Here is a 16,967-nt window from a genome sequence, read left to right on the forward strand (position 1 = left end):
GAAGAGATTTTCGATGTACCGATTCCATGGCACATGGTTAATGAATTGACAAGCAAAACGACGCCGGATTCAAAACATAATTTTTTTCAAAAAATTCATGCAACCAATAGAATGTAATATATATGGGGGATGCAATCTTCCCAGCTCTGCAGATTTTGCTGCGAGGAGGCAGAGTCATTAGATCATTTATTTTGGTACTGTCCATATGTAGCTCGTTTTTGGTCACAGGTCCAGGAATGGCTGAAGATTTGCAACGTTTACCTAGAACTAACACTGCAGATAGCAATACTGGGTGATTTGAAAAGTCATAGTCAATTGATCAATAATATTATTATTATTTCAGCAAAAAAAATTATATTTAATTTATAATCTGTAGAAGCTATGAGAATAGAAAGGTTCAGTACTTTTGTGAAGCATCACAGCACAGTTTGAAAAATATATGGCAAACAGAAATCCAAAATGCATGGTGTTAAGAGATAGATGGGAGGGGTTGAATGGAGCTGAAGGGTGGGACAAATAACAACAAGATAACAAATGTAAAACATACAGGGCCTGCCAAATGTTTATAGGTTCAGAAATGTTGTGAAATAGCACAGTTTTCAAATCTAAATCAAACTGGACGGACATCATAACGAGAGGAAGGCCAGGACTATAAACAAACAAAATACAATCTATTTTACAATAGTTCTGTCTGTAAAATGTGTATAGTATGTATAAACTGAAAGTAGAAGCCTAAATGTTATTGTTTATTAGTTTACTCCATTTGGGGGAAGGGTGGTAGGGTTTGCGAGGAATAATAAAGGTATATTCTAAAAACAAAAAGTGTGCATAAGTATGTTTGTACAATTGAAATCGGAAGTTTACATACACTTAGGTTGGAGTCATTAAAACTCGTTTTTCAACCACTCCAACAAATGTCTTGTTAACACACTATCTTTTTGGCAAGTTGGTTAGGACTACTAACCTGAGTCAGGTTTGTAGGCCTCCTTGCTCGCACATGCTTTTTCAGTTCTGCCCACAAATGTTCTATACGATTGAGGTCAGGGCTTTGTGATGGCCACTCCAACGCTTTGACGTTGTTGTCCTTAAGCCATTTTGCCACAACTTTGGAAGTATGCTTGGGGTCATTGTCCATTTGGAAGACCCATTTGCGACCAAGCTTTAACTTCCTGACTGATGTCTTGAGACATAAGGATATAAGGATGACGGTGTTGCAATTGTGGTGGGGATCATGATCCTGAGTTCCTGGAGTACTCTGTAAGGGTGAAGGAGATTGAGGTGGCAAAAGTTAGAGTGGTCAATCGAATCTCCTATGGGGAGGAGATTAAAATAATTGAAAAAACAAGTGAAACTAGTGGCGATATGGTTGTGGACGCTCCACAGCCTGTAGTAAATGTTTGCTGCCAGTCAAAAGATAACCTTGTGTGTTAAAAATATGGATGTTGTTGCGTTCTTTGCCACAGTTATAAACTGTATAGCACGAGACTCAAGGAAGTCGAAGGAACTGGACATTATAATGGCTGCGTCAGAAAAGTTTTTGGGACTCAAGGATTTTACATCTGAAGACCTGCAAGCACCGGAAGACCCACCCTCTCAGGTTCCCTTGAGCCTGTGTAGGGATCAGATCTGTTTTATTTATTTATTTAACAGAAAAGTTTAGTTTTTGGGGAATCCTATTTCCATCCCGCAGAGTGGGTGGCAGGATGCTCATTAAATTGTGTGATCACCAATATACCATAGAAGAAGAAGTAAAACATTTAAATTTCCATTTTACAATAGGCCTTTAATTTGGAAATTCCTGTGGATAAATGTGTTACTAAGGTTGTTATGAATAATACTGCAATAATACTGGTTTCATAACAACTTTATGTATACCCCCTTCATATAAAGTGTTACCTAATAAAATATTACTGAATTTCTTAGAACTTGACGCAAGAGTTGATGTGTAATTTTGCGTTGTTTGTATCCTCAGAGAGTGGTCGCCAACAACCACAGACGGGCCTCCGCCTCCACCAACCTGAGTCGTAAGCCCAGCCTGCAGCTGGTGGACACCCCGGACGGGCTGCGGGATCTGGGCCACCTGGAGCTGATGAGCCGGGACCTGATGGACCCTGCCGCTGGGGTGGTGCCCTTCAACCGCTCCATGTCCACCGACTCTCTCAGCTCTATTTCCTCCATCGGCAACAATTTTGGCCACGACTACACAGTGGGGCAGCTGGAGGTGACCCTGGAGTACGAGGCCCGACCAGGGCCTGGGCCGGGGGTGCTCCACATCGCCCTGCACCAGGGCAAGGACCTAATGGAGAAGGAGGAAGGGGACTTCCCCGGCTGCTTTATCCGGGTGACCTTGGTTCCTGACGAACTCAACGTGGGCGTCACCAGGGTGAGTGTGTGCATGTGTGTGTGCATGTGGTAATAGTCTTTTAGAATGATATTATCGTATTTTATTTGGGCTTTGCAGAATGGTTCTGTGGTATCATATTTCACTGAAGATGCAACACTAATGATGTTCTGGAATCATTCTTGTAGAAAATGTTCTCAGAAACCAGACAGAAAATTCTCTCTGTTTTGAATGGACAAAGCCATCGATCACATCATATCTAGTTTTAATGTAATTAAAAGATGAAATATTTACCAACCAACAAACACAAGATAAAAAGCACCCTAAGGAAAGCAAAGCTAAAAAGATGTGTTTTAAGATCTCTTTTAAATATGTCCACAGTTTCGGCCCCCTTCGGGTTCTCTGGCAGGCTATTCCAGAGGCTAGGGGCATAGTAACTAAAGGCTGCCTCTCCATGCCTCTTGGTCCTAGGCTTTGGGATAGTTAAAAGGCCAGAGGACCTAAGGGGGACCTACTGGGTATATCACTTAAAAGCATGTCTGACATGTATTGGGGTGCACAATCGTGGTTTGATTTATAAACCAATAGAAGCATCTTAAAATGTATTCTAAAACTCACAGGCAGCCAGTGCAGAGACCTTAAAACCAGTGTAATGTGAGCTCTCCATCTGGTCTTGGTCAGTACCCGTGCTGCAGCATTTTGTATGTTTTGCAGTTGACCAATGGATTTCTTGGGTAGACCAGACAGGAGATCATTACAGTAGTCAAGCATGGATGAGTCTCTCTGTATCAGCCTGAGAGAGAAACGGTCCGCACCGTGGCAATGTTCCTCTGGTGGTAAAAAGCTATTTTGGTCACATTCCTATTGTGTGATTCTAAATTTAGTTCAGAATCTAAAATGACACCTAGGTTTTTTTTTTACCTGGTGTTTTATCTTTATTGCCCTTGAATTCAAATGTGCGGATAGATTGTCTTGATTTAGCTGAAGGAAGTTGTGAGCACCATCCAAGTGTATTTCAATCACTAATACATTTACATTTGACATTTTAGTAATTTAGCAGACTCTATTATCCAGAGCGATTTACAGGAGCAATTAGGGTTAAGTGCCTTGCTCAAGGGCACATCGACAGATTTTTTCCCCCACCTAGTCACATCAGGGATTTGAACCAGTGACCTTTTGGTTACTGGCCCAACGCTCATAACCACTAGGCTTATCCAATAGGCTACCTGCTGCCCACTAATACAGTCTAGTAATGAATCCGTGGAGCTAAAATCCTTTGGTGACACAGAAATGTAAAGTTGTGTAATGTTGTGTAGTGCTGTGCTTTCCGATAATGCTGCCAAGGGGTAACATATAGAAACTGAACAGTACCGGACCAAAAATCGAACCAGAACTGGACCGGAGAGGCCAACCCACCTCTCCAGTCTGTCCAGAAGGACATCATGGACAACAGCGTCGAATGCAGCACTTCAATCTAAGGACAGAGAGCTGTTTGGCATCTGTGTTGTCTCTAAAATCATTTCCCACTTTAACTAACGCTGTCTCTGTGCTGTGGTGGGTACAGAAAACAGATTGGATTTTTTTTTTTAAATTACAGTTGGCACTTAAAAGGTAATTTATCTGTTTGAAAATCAATTTCTCCAAAATGTTGCTTCAGAATGGAAGGTTGGATGTTGGCCAAAAATTGCTAAGAGTTGAAGAATCTAATTGACTTTTTTTCAGAAGGGGTTTCACCATAGCAGTTTTTAACAATAGCTTGCACTTCAGATATGCAATTAAAAACTGTTTTGAAGAAGGTGGCGGGGATAGGATCAAGAAGGCAGGTAGAAGGCTTAAGTTGGGATATCACTTTCCTGAGTATGTCTCTGTCAACCAGGGAAAATAAATCCACAGTGGCTTTGCATGACAGGCTAGGGCACATATCATCAAACTTATCACCAGGTCTTGCTTGACTGATACCCAGCCTAATGTTGATTATCTTATCTCTGAAATATGACGCAAACTCATCACATTTAGACGTGGAGGAAAGTTCACATAGGTTTGCGGGGTAGGATTTATTAGACCATTAATGATCGAGAAGAGCACTCAAATTATTCTGATTAATAGTGATCAAGTTAGAAAAATGACCCCGTCTGGCATTTTTAATTGCCTTGTCCTATAAGCCAAGTTGCTCTCTCAGATATCATAATGGACCTTCAACTTTGACTGTCTCCACTTCCGCTCTGCCTTTCTGTAATTTCTCTTTAATTGACTCATTTCCTCACTCATCCGAAGGGCTCTCTGTTTGGATGTGTCCTTTTTCAACTTTACTGGAGCTATGGCATCAATGGTTGCCCTTAATTTACTAATTTACTATAGTAAAGGTGGTGGAGTATTGTTCATACATTCAATAAATTATGTAGCAATGTCAAAGGTAAGATAGCGTTTCTTAATAATCTGTTCAGTACTACCCGGTGCTATGGGCAACAAGGTTGTAAAAAATACACAGTGGTGATCAGATAAAGCAACATCAACAATAGAGGATATGTCAATAGAAAGCCCCTTGGTAATAACCAGGTCCAGAGTATGGCTGTGGTTTTGGGTGGGCCCAGTAGAAAGCCCCTTGGTAATAACCAGGTCCAGAGTATGGCTGTGGTTATGGGTGGGCCCAGTAGAAAGCCCCTTGGTAATAACCAGGTCCAGAGTATGGCTGTGGTTATGGGTGGGCCCAGTAGAAAGCCCCTTGGTAATAACCAGGTCCAGACTATGGCTGTGGTTATGGTTGGGCCCAGTAGAAAGCCCCTTGGTAATAACCAGGTCCAGAGTATGGCTGTGGTTATGGGTGGGCCCAGTAGAAAGCCTCTTGGTAATAACCAGGTCCAGAGAATGGCTGTGGTTATGGGTGGGCCCAGTAAAAAGCCCCTTGGTAATAACCAGGCCCAGAGTATGGCCGCGGTTATGGGTGGGCCCAGTAGAAAGCCCCTTGGTAATAACCAGGTCCAGAGTATGGTTGTGGTTATGGGTGGACCCAGCAGAAAGCCCTTTGGTAATAACCAGGTCCAGAGTATGGCAGTGGTTATGGGTGAGCCCAGTAGAAAGCCCCTTGGTAATAACCAGGTCCAGAGTATGGCTGTGGTTATGGGTGGGCCCAGTAGAAAGCCCCTTGGTAATAACCAGGTCCAGAGTATGGCCGTGGTTATGGGTGGGCCCAGTAGAAAGCCCCTTGGTAATAACCAGGTCCAGAGTATGGCTGTGGTTATGGGTGGGCCCAGTAGAAAGCCCCTTGGTAATAACCAGGTCCAGAGTATGGCCGTGGTTATGGGTGGGCCCAGTAACATGTTGGATAAAGTCCATAGAGCTCAAAAGATTCATAAATTCAATGGCCTTGGGGTCAGTCTCTTTGTCAACATGAATGTTGAAATCTCCCAACACAATGATTTTATGATAGTTCTCAAGGACAATAGATAATAGTTCAGATAAATCAGTAAAGAACATGGGGCAGTGCTTTGGTGGCCTATACACGGTTATGGCCAGCACTGGTGGCTGACATTTAAACAGTATAGCATGATGCTTAAAAGACCCAAAGTCGCCAAACTAAATGTCCTTACAGCTGAGAGCATTAGTAAAAATAGAGGCTGTCCCCCCATCCGTTTTCCCTTTTCTGATAGAGTATGAAAAGCTGTAGTCCGGGGAGGCTTCAATAAGAGCAGCATTACAGTCTGACGACAGCCATGTTTCAGTGAGAAACATGCAAATCAACTTTGAGCTCAGTACTGAGGTCATTCACTGGAAAGGTTTAACTTGTGATTGCTCTAAAGTTTAAAAATGCCATATTCAATGACTGTGGGCATGTGCCTCGAGGTAACCAATGGAATAACAACCAAATTATTAACGTTACAACCACGTTTTCTGACAGTCTCCAATCTATCAGAATGGTAGGAGATGAGAGTTTGTATAAAGTCACTAGAAGGTGGAGTTAAAGGGAAATAAATGAGGTTACTCACAATAACCATAGTGCCATTTCTACAGGAGTTCATATACTTTACAAGTCCTCTGTTGCTTATTCTGACAGGGAGGACTGGAGCACTACCAGACCCTGTCTGTCAGTCTCTAAAATAATAATCCTGGAACCCGTTCGGTTAGGATGAATACTGTCTCTTTTAAAAAGTGCTGGTTGCTCCCACAACAACTCAGAGTTGTCACAAAAAGAGGGAAACAGAGATAATTATTATCTTCCCTGTGCTAGCGAGGGTGTTTAAAACATGTAGTTCTCCCTCGGATCGCCTCAAACAAAGGCCGTTAAAACCTACATGAATGACAAGGGTGTCAATATTGGAGTAGTTGTCCGGAACCGTGGGCAGGAGGGAGTTGATGTCATGGATATGGGCTCCTCCTCCTATGATCCTCCACAGATCATAGGCAGGCCAAACTCTTTCACCATCGAGCTGCCCACCATGATGGTGGTCGTGATGGGGAAGCGACCTGCTGAACTGCGGTGTCCGTGGGGAGGGTGCTGCTGGCTGTTGGTGTACACCCAGGATCAGTGCTGACTCCCGGGGCTGTTAGGTTCGTCTCAAGTGGGGCGAAGCTGTTTGATAGCTGGATCAGATCTTCTCGGATAGATGAAGGGTGGCCAGACTGCCCTAATCTCCTACGCCTTGCGAGTGTCCAGTCTCCACTGGGCCGCGGAGTTGAGCTGAACATCTGTCCATTGGATTGAGATCAACGCCGTCCGACTAATCAACAGCTTTGCTATAGGAGGCATTGAAAACTGAGATTTGGGTTTGCTTGGGTTACAGCAAGGTCGGTGTACTTAGAAAGCAGGTTATCCTTTTCTCACAGCCGAGCTGACAGCCTTAGGATCTCTTCCCTAAAGTGCTTGATGGTGGTGCATTTAGGGCAGACAAATTCATATCTATTTCCCAGTTGCACCTTATCTTCATCTTGTGATTGTGTGGAAATCATCTCACACCTGAAGCATTTGTGCCCAGCCGTGGATAAAAACATCTGTGGGCTAGCACTGCTAGTGTTAGCCTGCTCCGTTTTAATGATAGCTAGCAGCTAACTAATACTTAACAGGAAATGGGGACACAAACTTGCGGTCCCAGCTGTCAAAGCTGACCGCGTCGCGGAATCCGTAGCAATACAAACTTAAGCTTTGATTTAATGAAAACGATTTAATAAAAGCAACAAACCGAGTGTAGACATTACACTGGTATGTTGCTGGCTGTGATGACGTCTGTTGCGTGATGCCCTTGTGCGTATTTTTGATACCATTAGTTCCTATGTGAAGTATCAATAGCACATTGAAGCCAACTGAAGTCGGTTATGATGGCCGTCTCATGGAGACATAACATGTGCAGTTTGAGCTACTCCAGGAAGTGATGTTGCAGGCTAGCTCAGTGTTGCCCCTCTCATTGAGTAACTCAAGTTGAAGGCCAACCGGGGTACTGCAGGCTTCCATTAGCAACTAAATTATCCTGAACTTCTTCAGTGTGTGATTGTAAAATAATCGCTTCAAGGACATACATCAGGTGCATTAGAAGCAATTGTTGGTACCATAATTGTCCTCAATATGTTTTTATTGACACGAAAATTGTCTTTGAAGATATGGGGGATCCTGTTTTCCACTAACAATGCCTGCAGTACCGCAGTCGGCTTTCAACTTTCGTGGCTTCAATGGGAGGCGGCAGTCGTTCTCATCTGGTTTTGGTAACTTTTCTTGTTAGCTGAGAAGTGTTGATAACCCAAGTTTGGAGTCAGAGTGAAAGAGCAATGAGTCCCTTGGGTTAGAGTTTTGAGCCTTCAGCTCGATGGGCTAATCCTATTCTTGTCTGATGGGAAAGTGCATTTTGATTTTCAGCACCAAGTCTCCTGGGGATTCTTACAGTAGGTTTGAGATGGAATAAAGGGTGAGTTTCTGTCACACAGGAGGCTACATCCGCAAACATGATAATTGCAACCACAATGCACCACAATGTACAGTAACCGCCAAAGTCTCCAGGCTTGTCACCCCCTGCACTGCAAGATAGTCAGGATCAGAGCAAATCACTGTGTTAATGCATTCACACTGGCCACAATGATAGCCACTGTGCGGCTGACTCAAGGAATGTGGGAGACCGGGGGGGAATGCTGACATCAGCTGGATCTACTGCTCCGCTCGGCACAATCCACAGGGGAGCAAGCTGTTAAGCCTGGCTTCTCTCTCTAGATCTCCGACGGTTCCTTTTTCCCTCAGTCACACTGTTTAGTGGTGGTAATCTCCATAATTATAAATGTTCAGACTGTCACATATTAGAGATGCAGGGAATGCTCCATGTAGGAAACATTATATTCACACATTACAGGCCAAGGAGAATGTGTTCATTGTTTTGGATGTAATTTACATCCAGCCTATTTACAGTTAAGTGGTGTTTCAGATTCTGCAGGTATTTGAAGTAGGGTTGTAATTAGAGGTCGACCGATTACGATTTTTCAACGCCGATACCGATACCGATTATTGGAGGACCAAAAAAAGCCGATACCGGTTAATCGGCCGTTTTTTAAAAATGTATTTGTAATAATGACAATTACAACAATACTGAATGAACACTCATTTTAACTTAATATAATACATCAATAAAAACAATTTAGCCTCAAATAAATAATGAAACATGTTCAATTTGGTTTAAATAATGCAAAAACAAAGTGTTGGAGAAGAAAGTAAAAGTGCAATATGTGCCATGTAAGAAGCTAACGTTTAAGTTCCTTGCTCAGAACATGAGAACATATGAAAGCTGGTGGTTCCTTTTAACATGAGTCTTCAATATTCCCAGGTAAGAAGTTTTAGGTTGTAGTATTATAGGAATTATAGAACTATTTCTCTCTATACAATTTGTATTTCATATACCTTTGACTATTGGATGTTCTTATAGGAACTTTAGTATTGCCAGTGTAACAGTATAGCTTCCATCCCTCTCCTCGCCGCTACCTGGGCTCGAACCAGGAACACATCGACAACAGCCACCCTCGAAGCAGCGTTACCCATGCAGAGCAAGGGGAACAACTACTCCAAGTCTCAGAGCGAGTGACGTTTGAAACGCTATTAGCGCGCACCCCGCTAACTAGCTAGCCATTTCACATCGGTTACACCAGCCTAATCTCAGGAGTTGATAGGCTTGAAGTCATAAACAGCGCAATGCTTGAAGCATTGCGAAGAGCTGCTGGCAAAACACACGAAAGTGCTGTTTGAATGAATGCTTACGAGCCTGCTGGTGCCTACCATCGCTCAGACTGCTCTATCAAATCATAGACTTAATTATAACATAATAACACACAGAAATACGAGCCTTAGGTCATTAATATGGTCGAATCCGGAAACTATTATCTCGAAAACAAAACGTTTATTCTTTCAGTGAAATACGGACCCGTTCCGTATTTTATCTAACGGGTGTCATCCATAAGTCTAAATATTCCTGTTACATTATACAACCTTCAATGTTATGTCATAATTACGTAAAATTCTGGCAAATTAGTTTGCAATGAGCCAGGCGGCCCAAACTGTTGCATATACTCTGACTCTGCGTGCAATAAACGCAAGAGAAATGACACAATTTCACCTGGTTAATATTGCTTGCTAACCTGGATTTCTTTTAGCTAAATATGCAGGTTTAAAAATATATACTTCTGTGTATTGATTTTAAGAAAGGCATTGATGTTTATGGTTAGGTACATGTTGGAGCAACGACAGTCCTTTTTCGCGAATGCACACCGCATCGATTATATGCAACGCAGGACACACTAGATAAACTAGTAATATCATCAACCATGTGTAGTTATAACTAGTGATTATGATTGATTGATTGTTTTTTATAAGATAAGTTTAATGCTAGCTAGCAACTTACCTTGGCTTCTTACTGTATTCGCGTAACAGGCGGGCTCCTCGTGAGGCAGGTGGTTAGAGCGTTGGACTAGTTAACCGTAAGGTTGCAAGATGAATCCCTGAGCTGACAAGGTAAAAATCTGTCGTTCTGCCCCTGAACAAGGCAGTTAACCCACTGTTCCTAGGCCGTCATTGAAAATAAGAATGTGTTCTTAACTGACTTGCCTAGGTAAATAAAGGTGTAAAAAAAAAAATACCGATTTCCAATTGTTATGAAAACTTGAAATCGGCCCTAATTAATCGGCCATTCCGATTAATCGGTCGACCTCTAGTTGTAATGTGTTTCTGGTGTTTGATATAGGGAAGAGTCCAAGGTTACTGTTACGGAATATTATTCAGGTTTCATAAATCCACTATGGGCTTTCATGAAGAAATTCAGCACAGTTTGTATGACAATTTACCATGAAGACTATGGTGTTAAGATGCAGGTTATGTTGTGTTATGATAGCAGCCCTGGCTAATTTGCATTTTGTTGTTGATTTCTGAAAGCAGGAATTTGCCCTGCCGTGTACAAAGATGTCATGTTTCTGAGTCTACCTTTAACTAGGCATATACTGTATGATACAATGTATATATTGAATACCAAATTCCTTTTGGTATTTTGTGCGATGCACTTGAATATTACTTTGTTAGGAGCAGTTGATTTCAAGTTAACCTTATGTGAACCATTATAACTATTAGTAAAATCTTTATCATTTGTTAACGTATCTATCATCGCCAGTCATTTAAATCATGAACAACGGACCACATGCATTTACTAAATTTAATCCCGCTACGTCCTCAGGTGAGCCATCAAACAGGCTCTTTTGATAGCTCTGATTCTCGTCGGATGTAGCAGGGTTTATAAACTCACTGATTACAAAGGGAAACCCAGCCATGAGCTGCCCAGTGAAGCGAGCCTATCAGATGAGCTAAATGCCTTCTATGCTTGCTTCAAGGCAAGCAACACTGAACCATGCATGAGAGCAACAGCAGTTACGGACGACTGTGATCTCGCTCGCCGTAGCCGATGTGAGTAAGACCTTTAAACAGGTTAAGGTAACCTGTCTAAATGACTACCGCCCGTAGCACTCACATCTGTAGCCATGAAATACTTTGAAAGGCTGGTCATGGCTCACATGAATACCATCATTCCAGAAACCCTGAACCCACTCCAATTTGCATACCGCCCCAACAGATCCACACATGACGCAATCTCTATTGGATTGCCTGGACAAGAGGAACAATTATGTGAGAATTCTGTTCATTGACTACAGCTCTGCATTAAACACCATAATGCCTTCCAAGCTCATCACTAAGGTCAGGACCCTGGGACTAAACACCTCCCTCTGCAACTGGATCCTGGACTTCCTGACGGGTGGTGAGGGTAGGTAACAACACATCTGCCATGCTGACCCTCAGCACGGGGGCCCCTTGGGTGCATGCTTAGTTCCCTTCTACACTCTCTGTTCACCCACTCCAACACCATCATTAAGTTTGCTGATGACATAACAGTGGTAGGCCTGATCACCGATAAGACCGCCTATAGTGAGGAGGTCAGTGACCTGGCAGTGTGGTGCCAGGAACACAACCTCGCCCTCAATGTCAGCAAGACAAAGGAGCTGATCGTGGACTACAGGAAACGGAGGGCCGAGCATGCCCCTATCCACATCGACGAGGCTTGAGTGGAGAAGGTCGGATGTTTCAAGTTCCTCAGTGTCCACATCACCGGGGCCAAGTTCCCTGCCATCCAGGACCTGAAAGATGCACCAAGTCTGGAACCAACAGGACCCTTAACAGCTTCTACCGCCAAACCATAAGACTACAAAATAGTTACTCAAATAGTTACCCAGACTATCTGCATAGACCCTTTTTGCGCTAACTCTTTTGACTCATCACATACGCTGCTGCTGCTGTCTATTATCTATCCTTTTGCCCTAGTCACTTTACCCCTACCTATATGTACATACTGTATCTATCTCAATTACCTCGTACCCTTGCACATTGACTCGGCACTGGTACCCCGTATATATAGGCAAGTTATCTTTACTCATTTTGAAATTATTCCTCGTGTTAATATTTTTGTCTCTGCGTTGGTGGGAAGGGCCTGTAAGTAAGTATTTCACTGTTAGTAATAATGTTTATAAACTAACCGGCCGACCTGTTTAGTCCTATGTTTGTTGTGTTGTTTGAAATAATCCAGATCTATAACTAGCTCACTAAAATGTTTGGATTGTGATGCAGGTCCAGAGGAATGCTTTCACAGTCGTGTTCGACGAGCGTTTCTCCATAGCCCTGGATCCATCTTGTCTGGAGGAGAACAGCCTGCGCTTCGCTGCATTCGGCATCGACGCGGAGGAGAGGAACATCAGCGCCGGCCTAGCAGAGCTCAAGCTGTCGGACCTGGACCTTTCTATCAGACCCTTCAATGCCTGGCTCTACCTGCAAGATGTTAACAAGGTAAAATCAGCACCTTTGGGTTGGTTGTAGTATTGCCTTATGGTGCTGATGGCCTGTGGACTGCCGCCTACAGCACACATGTCTCAGTGTCGGCGTGGGTTGGAATCTGGCCCACTGCCCATTTGACCTTCTCCTCCTGTCTCTCCCATTATCTCTCGTCCGTCTACCCTTAACAACAACAAAACACGTGTTCATTTTGCAGTTTCACATGTGAAATAGCAGTTTTCACACATTGAGCTAAAATTTCACGTGAAACCATATTTATATATGTTATACATTTAGAGTTATCATGTTAACACCACCTTTCCAACTGGGAGGTGGAAACATGGTGTCACTGTATAGCCTAAAAACATGGTTTAAACTGTAATTTTGATATCATGGATGGTCAGGCCTTGCATCCATAGTGTATGGATTTGAGTGGTTGCATTTCACCAGCCCCATCCCACAGCTGTTTACTGAAACTGTGGCGGGGAGGACACTTTGCTAATGTTACAGTTAAGGATTGCCGCTTTAAACACCTTTAATAGAGTAAAAGTCTTATTATATGTTGAAATCCTCCAGTGAGTTACTTTTGTGCCATTAATATCAAGCAAAACTTCTGAAGTTGAGAACAAATTTATTAGTATTGCAAACAAAAATAATGATATTGAAAGAAAAACATAAACCCAAAAGTATTGATAGCAAAACAAAATATTGCAAGGAAATCCTTTTGAAATGCGAGAGCAAATTAATTGTAAATGGATACAGAAAAATAGTTTTCGGTAATAAAAATAAGATAATGCAATGAAATAAAACACCTCCCCTCTTTCCTGCAATTCTCTCTATCTTTGGTTATGTTACCCTGGCCTTTAATTTAGCTGAAAATGCAACTACTTTCCAGCAACATAGCACCCTGCATCCCACTGCTGGTTTGCCTCTGAAGCTAAGCAGGGTTGGTCCTACTCAGTCACTGGACGGGAGACCAGATGTAGCAGGAAGTGGTGAAAATAAACCTATGAAAAGTAAACATGAAAACAAAATGTCACGTGGGGAAATTATTTTTCACGAAGGAAAAACACATGACAAATGTACATGTGAAACTTCACAGGACTTTGAAAACCACGTCTGACTCGTGAATATTTCTAACATGAATCATTTTTTTCTCATTTGAAAATGTTCACATGATTTGATCACACGTGTCCGAAAACCATGTGTTTTTTTTCATGTGATTTTTGTAAGGGTAATAAAGCATATAAAATATACGTTTTAAGGGTGCTGATGGCATGAAGCGGAACATGAGACATGGAGATAGGTGGCTTTCTGAGGATAAATCATGGAAACAGTTTCGTTTTTATAGAATCAGTGACTGTCGTATCTGTGCAGTGTGCAACAATGGCCTCTTTTGGCTTGTGTTGTCTTTAGGCCGTGGATGCAGTTGGGGAGATTCTGCTGTCCCTCAGCTACTTGCCCACCGCTGAGCGCCTTACAGTGGTGGTGGCCAAAGCAAAGAACCTTGTGTGGACCAATGACAAAACCACAGCAGGTGACACTACTTCACAGCTTGAACTCTTATGTTTGTCTCTATATTGCATCCTGTGTGAGCACCTATTCACATTAATACTACATATTACCCAGTCATTCAACAATTTATCTTTCTATTTTGCTTTTTGCAAAGTGATTTGCCAATATTTTCACTAGAATTTATGACAATGTCTCAAAAAGTGGGTAGATTTTCATCAAATTAAATATTTACCATCACTTTACCTCCATTATGCTAACGTGAAAAGTTAAATATGAAGAACAATGGTGTCGCATGGGTTAAAACATCTCCTTTTTTGTTTTACTTGTATCACTGTCTACACACACAGACTAATATTTCTGATGACACTTTTGGAATTGAAATTGTTTGTGAACCAAGCTGTCACAATCTCTCTGTTAATAGATCCCTTTGTCAAAGTGTACCTTCTGCAAGATGGCAAGAAGATCAGTAAGAAGAAGACCTCTATGAAAAGAGACGACACCAACCCCATCTTCAACGAAGCCATGATCTTCTCTGTGCCTGCTGTCGTCTTACAGGTGACACTGGGAAGGGATGGTACCATGGTAGGGAATAGACAGCTGAAAGGATTGTTTAGTCAAATGAAATTTGCTCTAATCAAATGACATTTGACTTTCTGGCGGTATTTTGGTTGAGCCGTTGTTGCTAGACTGCGTTACCACTGTGAACCACATAGGCTTCACTGTTGACCCTCTCTGGAGTACTAAAGTGCACTAATCTTATAGTGAATACAGTTATAGTGGTCAACCGTTTATAGTGATCAAATTGTCCTGTACTGATTTGATTACTATAAGAGGATTGCCCTGTACTATGTTGGGACTGGTGCTGACACTGTGCTCCCTCTTCAGGAACTCTCCCTGAGGATCACAGTGGCGGAGGGCACCGACGACGGCAGGGGCGAGAACGTGGGTCACGTGATTATCGGACCCGAGGCGAGTGGCATGGGCATCACCCACTGGAACCAGATGTTGGCAACACTGAGGAAACCTGTGTCCATGTGGCACCCTCTGCGGAGGACCTAGTACCCCTCCATCTCCCTCTGTACCATACCTCCGGTCACCAGGGTTGGGCTCAATTCCAATTCAACTCACTCCATTCAGGGGATACATTGAAATTTCAGTTTGAGAATTGAAAAAGTGCCATTTATTTTCAAGGAGGATTTTCCACTTCCTAAATTGAACGAATTGGATTGGTATTGATCCCGACCCTGCCGGTCACTCCTCTTTGCATGGTGCCTACTGTAGTACTATTTTACTGTCCTCCAGATAGGGAGAATAAAAAAGGAAGGGGTAAAATAGCTTCTTTTTCAGGAAACTAGTCATTTGTCTTTTGAAACCAGTCTTACTCTGCACCTAGTGGTATGGGAGACTAATTGACAGGTGGCGTGGTAAGCTTTATCAGATTTGCTTGTGATCATTTGTAAAATGTGAGAGTGACAAACTTTTCCTAGTATGGTTTTTGGTATGTATCATATCTTCTTGTGCTTTTTAAAATCCAGGTTCTCAAATCCAGGTGATATCAATTGTAATTTGTAGCAATTGTAACAGGGTGCCCAAATCTGACCTAACAGGTATATAGGTACTATAACTTGTTGCATTGTACGATTTGTATCATAATAAATGCAATACAAGTTGCAATGTCATTCTGATAAAAACAGTGTTAGGAATGTAAATAATGTATAACTGCTTCGTTTTAGTTTTATTCATTCAAATATGAATATATATTATTATGTTACTATTATTATGGTATAATGTTGATAATTAGTGTGCACTTTCATTGCATATTCATAATCATCAAAAAGCCAATACTAGAGTTACACAAACACATTATCAGGTGAATATTAATTCAGTAGATCGATTTACTATTTACTATGTCTTAAAAGGTATGTCACCCAATGCATTCCACAATGAAGCCATATCTCATGCTTATGTAGCCCTTATAAACGTGTAATAATTGTTTGTGGATGCATTTAGTGGTCAGTTTTACCCATTTTATCCTCTATCTGCTTTAAACTGCTAAACATAACCTTCTGGACTCACTTTTGGAGTAAGAGCACCATATTATCTAGGTGAATGCATAAAATACTAAAATGGGCTTTATCGATGTTGACCTCGACAACCATTACTGTTGACTTGGATGTAACTGATTATTTCACTTGGTTGCATTGTGAGGGGATGCAATGAAGACCTTTATTTGCTATCTGTAACAATTTGGCAATAATGTTTGTACAATAGAATGTGAATTAACAAGTGACCTCCCCTTGCATTGTATAAACAGGTCAGATCGCCCTTATTACCTTGCAAATGTGATTTTTATTAATTCAGTGCAAAACTAACCATGCGTTTAATGGCACAAAATACAGTATTGTCACTAAATAACCTCAACAAAAATTCTAACAAGAAGCTTGTTAAATGCTGCATCTGGGCAACCATTCCCTACCACTCCTTTGCATTCCACAATCAACAATGTGATGCAATATTTCCTACTGTGCCAAATTCATTATTGAAGCAATATTTTCATTTAGCCCACAGTGAGCATTTGCATTTTGTGATCGATGCCATGCATGCACTTGTTTAGCACTAGTTATGGTTGTGTCACCAAATATGTGTATTGTGTAAACATCGTTTCAAATATAAGAAATGCAACAAATGGCCTGGTTTGACATGTTTGTGCTATGCTATCTATGATTTTGTTATCTCCCCGCTTCTTTCCCTTTATCTCTCCCTTTGTTGCCCTTTGGTCCGAAAGTA

The 16,967-nt window shown here is 41.9% G+C and overlaps 1 protein-coding gene across 2 annotated transcripts in view; it reads left to right on the top strand.

Moving 5' to 3' along the window:
- Window positions 1-16,866, top strand: part of syt12 (synaptotagmin XII) — a 37,603-nt gene extending 20,737 nt beyond the window's left edge. For both annotated transcript variants that reach the window (XM_055934922.1, XM_055934923.1), the window contains exons 4-8: window positions 1,973-2,383; window positions 12,465-12,680; window positions 14,082-14,202; window positions 14,602-14,735; window positions 15,066-16,866. In XM_055934922.1, the coding sequence (XP_055790897.1) occupies window positions 1,973-2,383; window positions 12,465-12,680; window positions 14,082-14,202; window positions 14,602-14,735; window positions 15,066-15,239 (1,056 nt within the window). In that variant the 3' untranslated portion in view covers window positions 15,240-16,866. The remainder of the gene's footprint in view (window positions 1-1,972; window positions 2,384-12,464; window positions 12,681-14,081; window positions 14,203-14,601; window positions 14,736-15,065) is intronic.
- The last annotated feature ends 101 nt before the right edge of the window (window positions 16,867-16,967 follow it).

The sequence above is a fragment of the Salvelinus fontinalis genome, chromosome 9 (assembly GCF_029448725.1).
Source record: "Salvelinus fontinalis isolate EN_2023a chromosome 9, ASM2944872v1, whole genome shotgun sequence".
Taxonomy (NCBI): domain Eukaryota; kingdom Metazoa; phylum Chordata; class Actinopteri; order Salmoniformes; family Salmonidae; genus Salvelinus; species Salvelinus fontinalis.